The 16,814-nt window shown below is 38.5% G+C and overlaps 1 protein-coding gene across 1 annotated transcript in view; it reads left to right on the top strand.

Annotated features, from left to right (window-relative positions):
• FOCAD (focadhesin) overlaps positions 1-16,814 on the top strand; it is a 156,922-nt gene that overhangs the window by 25,753 nt on the left and 114,355 nt on the right. The window contains exons 9-11 of the mRNA XM_081317526.1: positions 866-953; positions 3,754-3,953; positions 8,009-8,266. Coding sequence (XP_081173652.1) covers positions 866-953; positions 3,754-3,953; positions 8,009-8,266 — 546 coding nt within the window. The remainder of the gene's footprint in view (positions 1-865; positions 954-3,753; positions 3,954-8,008; positions 8,267-16,814) is intronic.

The raw sequence follows: 16,814 nt of genomic DNA on the forward strand, positions 1-16,814 counted from the left end.
AAGAAAAGTATTGTGTTAGAGAAGCAAGGCACAAACCATAATTTATTAAATACATGCTAAAACGGAACAAACAAACAAGTCGTGTCATTAGTTTAACACAAAGAGTGAAGCCAGTTATTGTCTAGCTGTAGTGTTTCAGGTAGCATTTTTTCCCATATTCTGTGTGATGACGCTAAGAAATAAATCTGAGTCTGACTGTCTTTGTTCCTGTTGGATACATTTTTAGTAATGTGGAGAATTACAAGACTTGCCTGTTTACAAATCATGAATTCCTAATTTGTAAAAGCTGACTTTCAAAGAACCTTAGCCTTTTTGACAAGTGAGCACCTATGTATAGAGATTACTCTAACCTCAGTATAAAATGGAACAGTATAAATCAGCTGTACTATTATATATATGTCTCTCTGAACATAGACTTTTTGGCTTTGTTTTTTCTTCTGTAATAAGGATGAAAGAAAGCTTTTGTTGCAGTCCAAGACCAGAGAAGGGAAATCTGACTGGCTTTTTTTCATGTATATCTACACTTATTCAAGCAATATGTTTAAACACCAGTTAGTATGCACTCGCTCTCTTGAGAGGAGTCAGAGTCAAGTCACTGGCTCTTATGTTATGACACTGTTGCCTTTCTGCTGAGGAAATGGAAACATGGGAAGTAGCTATGTTACCAGCACCAAGTACTGTAAAGTCAGAAGGACCTTAAGAGTTATTTATTTTACATATTAAGGCTGAAGAAATATGCTTCATTTGATTTTTTTTTAAAAAAAACAAGTGTAAGATTTGCTTAGGGTGTTTATTTCCATAGACTGTTGTATATTATACTTGGAAAGAAAATCAAACTTGATTGGGTATCTTGGTTTTTTTTTAGGGTTTTCCATTTCAGATGACCATCATTGGATTGGGTGTGCTCCTGCTGCAGATTCCAGCAAGTCAGCAAAAGCCTATTTTAAATCTAGGTAAGACTTCATTGTAAAATTGCAATAATTCCCTGAAAAAATACCTGCTTTCTTTATTTTTCTGGGAGGAAGCAATTTCTTAATAATTTCAGATTATTAGGAAGTATCTTTTGTTGGTCTTGTTGGCAACTGTAGTAGATTAAATTTGTTGTTCGTAAAGATTTGTAGGAGATTATATGTCATAAACATATATTTGTTTAGCTATTTTTAGCTGAATGTCTTTCAGTTACCTGAGAACCATGTCAATGATTTAAATAACAAATTAAGCAAGAGGAAATACAGAACATTACTCATGTCTTCCATGAAAGATCTTGATAGATGAGAAACTAATTTCATTTACAATAATCCTCACCAAAATTAGAATAAAAATGTTTATCCATTTAATAACAGACATTTGTCATATTTATTAGCCAAAAAGTCCTCCAGAAATTTCCTCTGTGTCATCTCAAAGACTTTTCCAGTTACACATCATGCTGATTTAATTTTTCTAGTGTATATTTAAGGTACCAATTAGTAATCCCAATATTATTCAAGGGCTGTCATCCATTAATGAAACCAGATAGCGAAGGATGGACAATCAGATTAATAATTTATGTGATCCACATACCAGAGTCACTGTCAACATTCTTCCATTAGTAGTTGAAATAAAATAGTAATGAACATTTAGTAAAATAATAAAGACTGTTAAAGAACTAAAAGAAAAAGAAAAATAAATGAGAAAACTGGAAAAAAAGAGAAAATATTAATAGATTTCCAGATAAGATGTACTGAAGAGGGAACTTCCCCTCTTCCCAGCTGCTGGCCCAAATCCAAAGTGCTTCATCTCCCTCTGAAAATGTAAAAAGAAAAACATTGAGCATTAAAAAAGCTGCTACTACATTTCTTCAAATGATCTCAACACAATAAACTGCTCTGGAGCATCTGTGACAAATTGCTGGAAAAAGGAAAAAAAAGATTTAATTTCTTTTTGATTTGCTGCCCAATGGGCTTTTTTTTGAATAACATCTGCTTCTGAACTGTTTGTGGAGTCAGATCTGGAAAAATCATTAACTCCTTTGTATTTCATTCCAAAAATCCCACTAGCTAAGATAAATGCTGGATATGATCCCATACTGTAGATCTTAAACATTTCATAGCAGTAGGACAGTAAGCAACTCAATACAGGTTTTTCCCCCCTCAGTTACTTTATCTTATTTAAATTTAGCAGAAACTAAAGCTTTTTGTTGTTCTACAGCTCACTTAAGAAGCTGCTTTCCATTGGAAAAATGGCCCAATTCTTGTTTATTATGTCTTTGTGGTTAGCTTACAGGTACTAGGTAATGTAGCAAGATAAAGGATTTTCCACTTAACAGTTAAAAGTACTTACTAAAGGCAATGAAAATATGCTGAAATACTACCTCATCCTTGGTGCTCTCTGAGTTTGGTTGTTTTCTTGAAGATGTTTCATTACCCAGACTAGGTAACATCATCAGCGTGCATGCTGATGTTGTTATCTAGTTTGGGTAACAAAGAAAACCACCAATGAAGAGACTTAATAAAGAAAAGTATCTAGACTACTGCAACGCTCTCTACACGGGGCTGCCCTTGAGGACCACTCGGAGGCTTCAGCTGGTGCAGAATGCGGCCGCGCGAGTTGTGATGGGGGTTTCCCAATACTCCCATGTAACACCTCTACTCCACGAGCTGCATTGGCTTCCAGTTGCCCTCCGGGTGAGATTCAAGGTGCTGGTGATGACCTATAAAGCCCTGAATGGCTTGGGTCCGGGATATCTGAGGGAGCACCTGCTGCCAGCATCAAGGTCCCTTCGTCCAGTGCGCTCCCACAGGGAGGGTCTTCTCAGGGTGCCGCCGATAAAAGACTGTTGGCGGATAACACCCAGGGGGAGGGCCTTCTCTGTGGGTGCGCCTGCCCTCTGGAACCAGCTGCCCGTGGAGCTTAGGACTGCCCCTGACCTTCGCACATTTCGCCAGGACCTGAAGACCTGGCTCTTTGAGCTCTCCGGCCCAGGCTGAGAATTTTTAACTGGGGTTTTTAATTTTAGGGATGATTTAATCTTTTTTTAAAAAAAATTGTTTTTAACTTTTGTACTGGTTGTTTTAAATACCCTGTAAACCGCCCTGAGTCCTTCGGGAAAGGGCGGTATATAAATTTAATAAAATAAATAAAAATAAAATAAGAAAACAGCCAAGGTCAGAAAGCACCAAGGACCCAGATTGTTGGGGGCAATAAGCTGACTTTGTAATAATGCCGCTTGGGGTGTGTGTGAAAGCCCTAATAAGCAGGCATATACATAGAATGAAGGCTACTGCTAAGTTTGTAAGCCGCCCTGAGTCTTCGGAGAAGGGCGGGATATAAATGGAATTAAAATAAATAAAAAATAAATAAATTTCAACTTTGAGCTACAAATATTCTCCTTTCTTGGTCCCTTGTCCTTGGAAGGTATCAAGGTAATAAACTCAGTTTGTCACTACTGAACCCAGGAATCTCAGATTCCTATTTCTACATTGATTCCATAGTAAATTTACATTTAGTATTGTGAGAGTTGAGATTCCCTAAATGAGGCAGACTTGTAAAATTATCTCAGAATTAAAGGGTATTTGTCTACTGAAGGAACTTGGAGTGTAAATGTGAATGCAGCCACTTTATTATGACTCCATAGGTGTGTTGGCTGCTCCAAGTTTTTGAATACCCTTCTCTTCTAAAGGGGAGATTGTATCTGTATTCTACTATTTTTCACTGTTGTATTAGATGGTTCTGAGTTTCAAAATTCTTAATGCAAATGTTCTCTTGTTTTTATAGCCATCAAGCTTCTGTCAGGTTCGGAAATCAAGATGACTCCATTGATGGCTGTCATCTTAGTGATGCCTGCCTTGCAAATACTATCATCCACAGCTGTTCAGGACAACATGACTGAGGAGAATGATAACACGACTAGGCAGCAATTAGCCATTAATCTTCTAGAGATCGTACAGCAGGAAGAGCTGAAAGAGCAGCACTTGGTGAAGTTTTCATGCTTACTTTAAATTTTCCAGCTGTGGGAAAATAATAGTTATATAATATTTTCAACTTTCAACTCTACTTCAGACATAACAGTGTAAAATATTAAAATAGGTACTGAAATATGAGGAAAGAATATTAGGAGAGAATCAGTCAGATTAGGAAGGGGCAATATAAATAATCACATATAGTAATTGTTAGCTCGTATCATGTTTATGGCCTCTTAAAGACATTGGATTGGCCTTTACCTAAGTAGAATCTTGGTTTGAGTAGGTCTTTTGGTTAATGTGGTAGGGCTGTGAGGCACCTAAAGCATGGGTGTCTAACCTTTGGCTCGCCTGGGCTGCATTGAGTGAAGAGGAATTGTCTTGGGTCATACACAAAATATATAATATATAGTTAATGTGTATAAATAACAACGTTCCTGTGTATTTTTAATATTCGTTACGCAATCTTGTGGAGCCGCATCTTGTGGGCCATGGCTTGGACATCCCTGACCTAACGTATAAGACCCAGACCCTTGATTGTTGTTGTTGTTAGTTGCGAAGTCGTGTCCGACCCATCGCGACCCTATGGACAATGTTCCTCCAGGCCTTCCTGTCCTCTACCATCTTCTGGAGTCCATCTAAGCTATCGCCTACTGCCTCAATGACTCCATCCAGCCACCTCATTCTCTGTCGTCCTCTTCTTCTATTGCCCTCAATAGACCCTTGATAGATCATGTTAAATCCAGTGTTCTTTTTGTATAACAGTAGGCATTTAGCAATTCACAAGAGTATGTCCAACAATCCAGAAAAGTATTATTCTTCTGTAGCTTGATATGGCCAACATAACTGAAAAGTTTTTGCATAATCAATGAAGCATAATTAAATAATTTTGGTATTCTTGGGTTTTTTCAATTATTCAGCGTAATAATGGTTCTTGCTTCTCAATCTTTTTTAAAACCACTTGAACACATAGGGTTCCAATCTGCATTGCACGATACCAAGCATTATTTAGCTAACGTGAAAGTACGTTGTCAGATATTTAATTTTCCTTTCTTAGCTACTGGCATACAAATTGGATACTCCCAATCTCTTTGTGACTTGTGTTATTCTCAAGATTTGCTGGCATTATTTGCTTAGGACTTTTATCGATTCTTCTTCTTATTGACCAGGAATCTGGAGAAAGCATAGAAGGCTTATACGTGCAGAGGGCCCCATTATCTCTGGCTACCTGCAGGGCCATAGATGCTCACCCAAAGGGGAACACCCAATGTCCTAAGAAACCCAGGAACACCCAGTGTCCTTAGGGAACCACCCAAAAGTACCAGGAACATCTGTAGCTATTTCTGTATTCTGTTATCTATAGTGTGCCAGTTTTGCTGGGTGATTTCTTTATCTGTTGTGGGCCAGCCTTGCTGGATGTATTAAGTAGGTAATAAAAAGGGTATAAATAGGAGCATTTCTTGTTATTTGGGGCTTGCTTTCCTTTAAAGGGGCCTGTCTTTGTTCAGCTGAATAAACATGTAAGCTTAGAGGCAATTTCTGGTTTCTTGTATACGTTACCAAGCCACACCTCAGAATCGGCATAACATTCTGTTAACTTGCCATAGTTCTGTAGATATTCCATCAGTTCCTATTGCTTTCTCATTTAGTAATAACTGGAGCACAGACCTAATTTTATCTTCTAGTACTGAAGATTATTATGAATAGAGAGTATTTTCCAAGTTATCTTGGATATTGACATCTCTGCTGTGTAGAATTTTAATATATACCCCTTCCATCTTTGTTTGATGTTCTTTGAATCAATTAATATCTGGCATTGGCATCCTTTAGCATACCAATAAAGAGATTAGATCTACCTTTTCAGTTTGGAGATCATTTGGAAAACTTTTTTTTCAGTTTTTCTGTGTCTTATTTCCATCTTCATTGTCTTTACAGATGTACTTGTCATCCTGTTTATTGTCTTTTCTAACACTTGTCTGAAATTCTCTGGTACCGTAGTTTCCGGCGTATAAGACTACTTTTTAACCCATGAAAATCTTCTCAAAAGTCAGGGGTCGTCTTATACGCCCAGTCGTCTTATACGCCGGAAAATACGGTAGATTATTTCCCGGTATTTTTTGCCTTTGCCTTTTCTTCTCTCCTTGGCTTTTTCCACTCTTTCTTCTGACATCAGGTTGCTTCTTTCAATTTCTTGATTTTTGGCAGTCTGTCTTCATGTTCATGCTTACAATTTCTTTTATTTCATTCCACAATTCCTTTGCTTTCATATCAGTGAGATTCAGGATTTCAAAGCAATTTTTGATCTTCTCCTTGAAAATACTGTCTATGTATGTGCTCATGACCATATAGTGGAAATTGGTTGGCTTTCTTTTCTATTTTAGCTTGACTCTGAGCTCAGGCAAGAGTAGTCCTTGAACTCTTCTTCAGTCAGCCTCTGTCCTTGCCATATTTTTATTAGGGTAAAGGTAAAGGTTCCCCCGCACATGCGTGCTAGTCGTTTCCAACTCTAAGGGCCGGTGCTCATCTCCGTTTGAAAGCCGAAGAGCCAGCGCTTGTCCGAGGACGTCTCCGTGGTCATGTGGCCGGCATGACTAGACGCCAAAGGCGCACGGAACGCTGTTACCTTCCCACCATAGTGGTCCCTATTTTTCTACTTGCATTTTTACGTGCTTTCGAACTGCTAGGTTGGCAGAAGCTGAGACGAGTAACAGGCGCTCACTAATTTGATCAATTTGATCTGCATGTATTCCATTTCATAATGTTTATGCATATTGGTGTTTTGGGGGTTGTTTAAAGACCTAATCAGCAGTGAAGAAACCTAGGCTGTACATTACAATTTCATTTTCTTACTGTTTCCAACAATGGCATTCCAGTCTCCAAACACATCTTGGGTACCTGTTTCTACAGGTTATCCTAGAGACTTACAAACATTTGTTAAGTGACCGTTCAAAGATACGACGGCACCAAAAAAAAGTGACTTATGACCCATTTTCACACTTAACAATCATTGCAGCATCCCCATGGTCATGTGATCAAAATTCGGGCGCTTGGCAACTGGCATGTATTTATGACAGTAGCACTGTCCCAGGGTCATCTGATCACCATTTGTAACTTCTCAGCCAGCTTCTGACAAGCAAAGTTAATGGAGGAAGACAGATTTGTAGGTGGTTTGTAGAGGCCTATAAAGCTTCTCTAGGACATTTTCCTTTTTCCTGATACTGTCAGCTAATTTCAAAGTAAATAATTCGTACGAAATGGAAGTGTTAATTGATGAGTAGAATTAATGAGTCCCAAATAAAACTAAGTCCATCTGGGGCTAAATCAAATTTCCTCTTGAATGGGTCGGAGAGCTTCCAAAACATGTCACCCTCCTCATATTAAGCCTATACTGATTTAGTCATATATGATATGCCTTAAGAGTCAGAAATGTTTTGGTCCATTTGGGGTGGCAAAGTAAGTTTGAAGAACCTACGTAAAGAGGAGGCAAGAATCCCTTTGTACGTTAAGGAGTTCCAGCTAATTTTAGCATGCCAATAATTCATAATTCCTTGGGGCTTTAAGCATGCTCTCTAGTAATAGAACTCTAGCAGTTCCTTTACAGTGATTGACATTTGGGAAGTTTAAGAGAATACATAATATAAATATAATCATAGGTTTAGTTTAAGAGAGGAAGCCATAATTGACAACAGTGATGTTGGTGATTAATTTGAATGAAAAAAGCTCTTTTAATAGCAATAAGATAATGTAATTATTCTTGGCACAGGCCAGCTTTCCCCAACTTGCCAGTCCAATATTTCCATATTTCCGAGCCAGTATTTTCCTTGTCCATCCAGGCTGCGAGTTGTGGGAATCATGCTTTTAATATATATTTGCACATTGGATGAAATATTCATCTTTGGCATCATGAATCTGAATCTGAATCTGAATCTGAATCTGAATCTGAATCTAAATCTAAATCTAAATCTAAATCTAAATAAATAATAAATAAATAAATAAATAAATAAATAAATAAATAAATAAATAAATAAATGCAGTTTCATTTTTATAATAGCCCTTTTCATTTCCCACAGGTCTCTTGGGATCACTTCTTCCCCATAAATAGTATGTATGGTTCATTGCATGTCACTTGGCAACTCCTTTGGCTTTTGAGAGACAAGACCTCCATGTCTGACTGGTTGTCTTCTGTTAAATCAATGCTGCCTATTGCCACACAAGTCTCTGTCCATGTCGTTCTCCTGGTAGCTTATCTCCTCATTCAAGAGAACGAGGATAATCTTCATAGTGTGCTGGATGCTGCCATAGAAATTGCAAAGGTGGATTCATCTCAGGTAAGATTGATTTTTGATAACACTTAGTATCCAAATGATGTCTCAAAATCTGTAGCTTTTTGGCTTTTTGGATATCACCTTTTCGTTACATGTTCTTCCCAACTCCTCTTTCAAATCTCTTTTTCCTTTTGCTCCCTATTTCTGTATGGGCCCATTTTCCAGTCACCTGCTTTTTCCCTTTATACACAACCCGCACACCAATATGGGGTAGGAGTGAAGCTATGTGGAGGTTTTCTGTTCCATTTTCTAACTCTTAGCACTGCTTTCAACTTTGAAGAGCATATATATATATATATATATATATATATGTGTGTGTGTGTGTGTGTGTGTGTGTGTGTGTGTGTGTGTGTGTGTGTATCTTGAGTATTTTGAACACCTTGTCAATCATTATTTGCGTAAATTTTTTGGATTGCTAACAAAGAATTAAAGGGAGACTGATATAGCTATTTCAAACTTATTTGTTCTCATCAGTCAGCCACACCCTTCTGAGATTCGAACCTGGGCTGATTGCACATTAGGCAGTTGTTTTAACCTCTAGGCCACAGGCTCTTTCTCACTTTTGTCAGCTGCGACTACCGCCTGTGGACGGCCCGAGTTTGGGCTTATACAGGCAAAAAGATTTGGCCCGTATTTGGGCCGGCAAGGTGTTCAAAATACTCAAGACATATCTCCCCTGTCTCTTCCCTCCCCGATGCAATGTGCAATCAGCCCAGGTTTGAATCTCAGAAGGGTGTGGCTGACTGATGAGAACAAATAAGTTTGAAATAGCTATATCAGTCTCTCTTTAATTCTTTGTTAGCAATCCAAAAAAATCTGTTATTACTCAGCCAATCTCCTCCATTGCACTGATCCCCCACTGGGGCCCCATGCCAACTGGCACAGCCACGTCTTTAGGCTCTTGCAAAAAGATAGGAGGGTTGGGGCCAACCTCAGATCGCGGGGGGGCAAGATGTTCCAGAGGGCAGGAGCAAGAGCAGAGAAGGCCCTCCTCCTGGGCCCCGCTAGCCAGAATACTTGCGCTGACAGGATCCGCAGCGTGCCATCTCTGCCGGCACGAGTGGTATGGGCCAATCCCAGTGGGGTGAGAGAGTCCCTCAAGTAACCTGGACCCATGCCATGAAGGGGTTTAAAGGTAATCACCAACACCTGGAATTGCACGTGGAAGCAGATTGATAACCAATGCAGCATGCGGAACAGTGGTGTTACAAGGGCCATTCTTGGGGGGGGGGGCAAACTACCCAGAGTGCCACATTTTGCATCAGCTGCATCTTCCAAATGATCTTTAAGGGCAGCCCTTTGTGGAGCATATTACAACAGTCCAGTCATGAGATGACTAGAGACTGAGTGATTGGGCGCAATTTAAAACCATTTGGATGTTTTGGACTGCAACTTTCATAGTCAGGTGGCTGCTCATGCATGATGTTGGAAGCCAAAAGTTCTGGAACAGACTAGCTAGCCTAGACTTAGATTGCTTTACCTGGTGAGTTGATCACACTTGCCTATCTATATGATTTCCTTGCTCCCATTTGCCATGCTTGTTTTTCACAATCAGAAGATACAAGATAGCACATTATGAATGCATAATTGGCTATAAGATGGATAAAGATTAAAAAAAGATAGATTAGTTGCATTGTGCTTTTCAATAGATGTCATTAAGGCAGCTTTCCCCAACCTGATGCCTTTCACTTGCATTAGGACTGAAAAACCTCAAATTCCCAAGTAGCCTTTCTGGATGGGAATTCAGGGAGCTATAATCCCAACGTATTCAGTCAAGTCTGGGAAATTTGTGATGGAAATTATCTATTGAAAAATATCTCTCATCTGAACGTTTATTCTGAGCACTTTGAGTGGCGTTTCCTTTTTCTAACCTTATTACACTTCTCTACAAACTATACATAATTCCAGTTTTACTCATTCTTTCATTTTTATTTCCTGGAGAGAGGGAGTATAAAATGTTTTAGGAGCTAGTCCTTATTGTTAGGTTTACATGAACATTTTAGTTAAATAGGAATCAATCCAAAATTCTCATTTTTTCATAAAAAACTACATTGGTTAAAACAATTCAGATTTTGGCAACATATAGGTAGTCCTTATTTAATGATCATTTAGCAACTGTTCAAAATTACGATGGTGCTAAATGAATAGTACTTAACCTAATCCTTGAAGTTATGACTGTTGCAGTGCCCCACAAGCTGTCCAGGACTTATTACCTAATACTGGCTTCCTAGTTGATTTTGCTTGCTGCGAGCTGGCATGAAGTTGCAAGCAAGTCCTTGCTTAGCGACCCACAATCCTTGGTTAACAGTGGCAACAGGGACTGCTGGAATTACCATCGTTAACTGAAGACTATCTGTACAGTCTTCCATCCCTGTTCAAAGTTTCTTTCCTTTAGCAATTTTTGGGTCAGCTGTGTGGCAAGGTATTGTTGCCAGATATTACTGTCAGCAAGCTCTTGTTTCCATTGCAGGTAGAAGAATCCTCCTGTTTGGTACCCCCTGCTCCCTTTGGTACCTACAGGTAGTCCTCAGTTAATAACAGTAACTGGGACCAGGATTTCATTACTAAGCGATGTATTTTAAAGTATGATGTTACATAATTACATTGCTTAGCAATGGCAATCTTGACAGAAGGTGATCCAACACTGGAGGGGGGAGGGGGGAAAGAGGGGATGGTTTTGTAGGAGGGGCAAGCATGTGCGCATGAACAAGCACCCGTTGCTCACACGAGTGAGGCCGAGAGCATCTGTGACACTCGCACGGGTGAGGCCTTGGGTGCTTGCACGAGTGAGGCCACAAGTGCTCGTGATGCGTGAGTGGGGCTGTGCGCGCACATGTGCTCGCACCAGCCAGCCAGCCACCCACGCGGCCCGGTTGCGAATAGACCACGGACTGGTAGCGGGCCGTGGCCCACAAGCTGGGGACCCCTGTATAGGGTCTCTTTCTTGAGCAGGGGGTTGGACTAGAAGTCGTCCAAGGTCTCTCCCAATTCTGCTATTCTGTTATTGACAGTTCTCATTCCTGTCGTTCACTGAATGCCATCTGGTCATTAGGCAAGGACCCACCCCGATGCAAGCCATTCCCGGCTAAGTCCCTCCCAGCCTCTTTAAGACTGCTTCCTCTTAAAGTCCCCTCACCTGCCTGTGCCCCCGAGTCCTTCTGGCTGCCCTCCACAGCAACCATTTCAGCTGGTTGCCAGGCCTCTGTTTCAGCCCTGAGTTTGCCAGTCTCACTATCACCAAGGATAGTGTTGCCTCAGTTCCCACACCATGGCCAGATGCCCCAGTGCTAAGCCCCAGCTGACTCGGCCATCCCACTGCAGCTGCAGGCCACGCGAGGCCTTTTTCCTAAGGTTGTGTGTTCCAAGTTGTGTGTGGCCTTCTCCCGAGGCTTTGGAAGTCTTCATGTATGATCAGTTGTAATTGCAGTGGGCTGCCAACTGCCTAAAGTTTGATCACATGACTGCAGAGGGTCTGCAATGGCTGTAACTTTGGGTGCCAGGGTAAATACTGTATGTTCACCACTTCAAACAGTCACTGAACAAACACTTAAGTGAATATTTACCTGAAAGTTAACCGGTATTCTTGTGTTTCCTGGCAGAAAAGATACTTTGAACCATTATCGTCCAACATATTTTCAGTTTTTAAAAATGTTTGTTATTAAATATATATGAAGAACAAAAGCAGCAGATAAGCAGATGGGAAGTTAGTGATTATTAATTTCATCTAGAGAGGCTTTTGTGTATGAAACCTTAACAGGCTAATCGACACATATAGGAAAATACTCATGGACTTTTCTATTTTCTATTAACCTGGGGTATATTGGAAGCATTAAGGAGGGTGACATAAAGTGCAAAGAGACCTGAACCATTGAATTATGAGAAATAAGCTTTGCAACAATGAAGAATACAATTCATTAATAATTATGAAACATTCAGTAATTGTATTCTATTAATTTTTAAACCCTTTGGTGTACATTCAGATACTTACTATACTTGTTTCTCAACTGTAAAATTATTAAAACATGCAGAAAAGTACCTATTAAGTGGTTGCTTAAGTATTATAATGTCCAAAGAGTTGCAAAGGTTAACAATAAAATAGTGAGAGAAAATCTTATGTTTTGGATATACTACAGCTGACTCACTGTATTTAATTTCTTTGGGTGTCTTGTTTTTTAAAAAATGCATTCAAAATGCAAAAAAGACTTAACGATAAGAGAGAAATTCTGCTTTACAGTTTGCAGCTCTGTGGGAACAGCTGTCTGTGGATGGTTTGTTCAGCATGCTTTTATCATATTAATTCAGAACAGATAAATGGGAACTAGTTTACAAGAAATTGGGAGCTTGGGAATTTCTTTTCAACCTCAAATGGCCTGGACTGTCTTTGTTCAAGATTTTTGGCTGTTTTTTTATTATTATTATTTTTTAGTATAGAATAGAGAAACGGAAGAAGGTTAGAACCACAGAGGGTGTTGCCAATGGCAGTCTGCTGTAAATTATTTGCATAGTTATGGATGAGGATATGGATTAACCCTAGATCAACCACATTGAGTGCTAGAAAAAATCATTTTTAAATCTTTGGGTATTTGGCCTGTTGGGAGGTTTATGGCTAACTTAGCAGAAGAAGCTTAGTTTTTGTGTAGCTTTCTTTAACGTGCGGGTCACAATATCTTTTAGTACAATGGAAATTAAATAATTGATTATGATAAATCAAAATTATGCCAGACTAATTTATTTAGAGTTCATGTGCTAAAATCATGAAGAAAGCTTAAGACAGATATAACATTTTTGAAAGAAGCATTATAATCTGTAAAACAGTGATCAAATAAACATGAAATATAAGTAGCAAAAATCTTTAAACCAAGGTTTTTGCAATTTATATAGGCAATATGGTAGCTATCTATTTTGCAATAAATTATAAATAAATAAAACTTCCTGACAGTTAGAACAATTAATCAGTGGAACAACCTGCCTCCAGAAGTGGTGAATGCTCCAACACGGGAAGTTTTTAAGAAGAGACTGGACAGCCATTTGCCTGAAATGGTATAGGGTTTCCTGCCTGAGCAGGGGGTTGGACTAGATGACCTCCAAGGTCCCTTCCCAACTTCATTATCATTATTATTATTTACATTTGGAATTAAGATATTTTCCTTAAATCTCTACAATTTAATTTTCATCTATGGGAACAAATTGCAGAGGTCTATTCTGTTTGATGTTTGCACAATATTTTAATAAATTAGACATTCTAAATAGGAAACATGTAATAGAAGATGTCAAAAACATTCATCTTAATTTATCACTTACCATTTAAGATGGTTTCAAATGCTTCTAAGGCATTTTGATAGGACTTCGGAGATGTGTGTGTGCTGTAACTTTAATAGGAAAGAGTAAGCTTTCTTTTAGAGATATTTTTATTTATTAAATGTTTATGCTGCCCATCTACCCTCTAATAAGGTGACTGCTTGTAAGTTATAAAATAAGTAAAAATAATTATAACATTGACACATTTAAACTACATAGATTGTGATTGTAAAACTGTACTGAAATCAGAACCAACAGACAGATGGGACTGGGATGAGTCTTCTTATCCTGTCAGCTTCCGACAAAGCCAAATTTTGACATCCTTCCAGAAGACTGAAAGAGTGGGATCAGTTCTTACCTCCAGTGGTAGAAGTTCCACAGGAATGGGGCCACAACGGAAAAGACTCTTCTCCAACCCGCCTTCTGGAATTCCCTTAGCAGATGCGATCCGTAGTAAGCTTCCTCTGCTGGTGTATTCCCATTGGGGAGAGATGGCTCCTTAGGTACCAAAATATTATTTTGGATCAACAACTAATAAATGTGAGTTAGTGAGTGCCCTCTGCACCTCCTCAAATATTAACAGTGCCTTTAAGCTCTCTTTGGATCCTGTTCAACTATATGGATGGAAGTTATAAATAATTAGCTTTTTATTTATTTTGGTTTAAAAATTCAAATGCTTTCTTCCAGATACAGGTAATCTTCATTTAATGACTACTCGTTCTGTAAACATTTGAAGCTATGACAGCAATGAACAAGTGGGACTTACAACTAGTCTTTGTAATTGTGGCAGTCACAGCATCCCTATGGTCACGTGTCTCCCATTTGTGCCATTTGCTGCTAGTTTCCAATATGCAAAGTCAGTGAGGAAGCTGGTAGAAAGTTACAGATGGTAATTATGTGACATTGCACTTAACAACCATACAGGGTTCGCTTAAAGATGGTAATCAGAAGTCCTGGAAATTGTAAGTTGTGCAGTCATGTGACATCACACTTTATAACTGTGTTGCTTAGTGCCAGTTATATTAAGGACTACCTGTAATTTGCAACCTACAACTCTTAGTGTTTTCATTTTCAGTAGCTTATATCAGACATGTCAAACTTGTGACGTCACATGACGTATCAGAACTTTTTCCCCATTGCCGGTAATAGGGTGGGCGCGGTTTCTTCATGAGGTGTCCAGCCTGCGGGCCAGCAGTTTGACACCCCTGGCTTATATAAAAGGAATTGTAGCTAGCAATATGATGCAGTTCTCAAAGTCTGCTTTTTAAAATCTCTCCATCAACCAAGCCTCTCTGTTGGAAATTATGCTCTGAGAGTTTTCTGCTTCTTGGCACAAAAAGTATCTTGAACATGTTGTATCAAAGGTCACATAAACATATTTCATTATAATTATTTATGGAGCACTCTTATTTTTACACTCAGTGTCTGATCTTTACATCAGTTCAAATAGGAGGGGAGCATGCATTTTAATTTCATAGTGTCACCTTGTAGATAATGTTTTTCTTTCTAAAGAACAAGACCTTGCTGAAAGCTTGCTAATTGACTTATCCAAATGGATTTTTAAAAAGGCACGTTGTTCCATAAGCTTTCTGTTGGCCAATTGTAGTTGCATTAGCTTGTAGCTACAATAGCCTTTGTAGTTTACAGTCCTACACTTCTATGTTGACTAATAGTGACCCCTAATTGGATGGCTTATCTAGTATTTCTTAATATTTAAAAAGAAGTAGAAAAGTTGTAGCTTATCCCACTTTTCCCTAATCCTTTTTTTGCAGGAATTCTGCTTAGCTCAATATACCAGGGAGAGCTGATGAGCTGATGAGATCAAGGAGAGGAATATAAAACTGCCATTTCTTAACTTTCACATTTAAAGGCATTTAAAGGTCATTTAAAGGCATATGTTCCTCAAATGTAGCATTCTTTTGGGTCAACACAAGTTGATTGTTAGATTATGACTAAACAGAGAAATTCAATGATTTCCCTCTTCAGAAAGAATCTAAATTGGGTCCTGCAGGTTTTCCAGTATTTATTTTTAGAGAAAAATAAAACTGCTTTTAAAAAAGGCAATACAAAACAAATCTCCTTGGCAGTTTTTTACTTTATTTTGTTTTCCTATATTCTGCTGAAGAGATCAATTAGTAAGCTACATGATTCGTCTAAGATAATAAAGAATCTGCTCTAGGCTGAGATATGTAGCTCTGCTTGCCACATGAATGCTGTATATGCTTATAAGGGACATCTGTCACTGATTCCTGTTGAGTTTATTTGCATACTGTGCAAAGCAGCCAATATCAGCCTTATAAGAATTGCAGTCTGATACATATGGGGGGGGGGGTGTTACCCGATTGAGCAAAGGAGATCTGTATACTTAATCTATAGCGGAGCTATTTAGCATTTGCAGTTTATCTGCTTCCAATGCATCTTACTAGGCAAAGAATGATTTGGAACAATCGGGAAGTTCTTAGATGAGTATGATGCTAGTTTGGGGAAAATCACTGCAGAAGTCATACTGATTTGTTTTGTTGGCAGAAGAGTTTAATGCTGCTTTCCTAATGGGTTGAATTGACTCATTGTGTCAAAAACACTATTATTATGTTGTGTGTGAATCCAACCATGCTGCAAGAAGAAAAAATTAAATTGTTTGACTGAGAGGTCATTTGTGCATTGTAATACAAGATCTATTACCATTATTAGTGGATTATGACTCCTTGGGGGATATTCACCCTTTTATGGTCTAGCTAAACTGCAGCAGTAAAATATTTAGTTGTAAATGACAGCCTTCTGGGAAATTCATCTGAAGACCGTTCTCTATATTACTTTGGACTCAACTGGAAGACCAAGAACAAATCAAATGAAAGAATAAATGAAACTTGATCTTAAGCAAAAATGGCATTTCAAATTCTCAGTTTGGGAACTAGTGTGTGTGTCTATGCAAAAATGCTTTTTGTCTTTTAATAACTAGAAATTACATTACACAGGGAATATACTGATCATTATAAAGGAACATATTAGTAATGTGAAATTATGGCATTGTACAGTATAACATAATCAAAGCACATTAGAGTAAAATAGAATACAAAATTAAAAGCACTGTCAGGTACAAAGAAAACTGGTTTGCAGATTGCAAAAGATGAAATAACGGTATAACATATACATTTTCAAGACTGAAATGTGACAGATATACGTATTGATCAAGTTTATGGCCTGAAGAACATGGTAGAAAATTAAATCTCATATGCTTTGTATTAATTTGTAG

This window comes from Vipera berus (assembly GCF_964194415.1).
Source record: "Vipera berus genome assembly, chromosome: 2".
NCBI lineage: Eukaryota > Metazoa > Chordata > Lepidosauria > Squamata > Viperidae > Vipera > Vipera berus.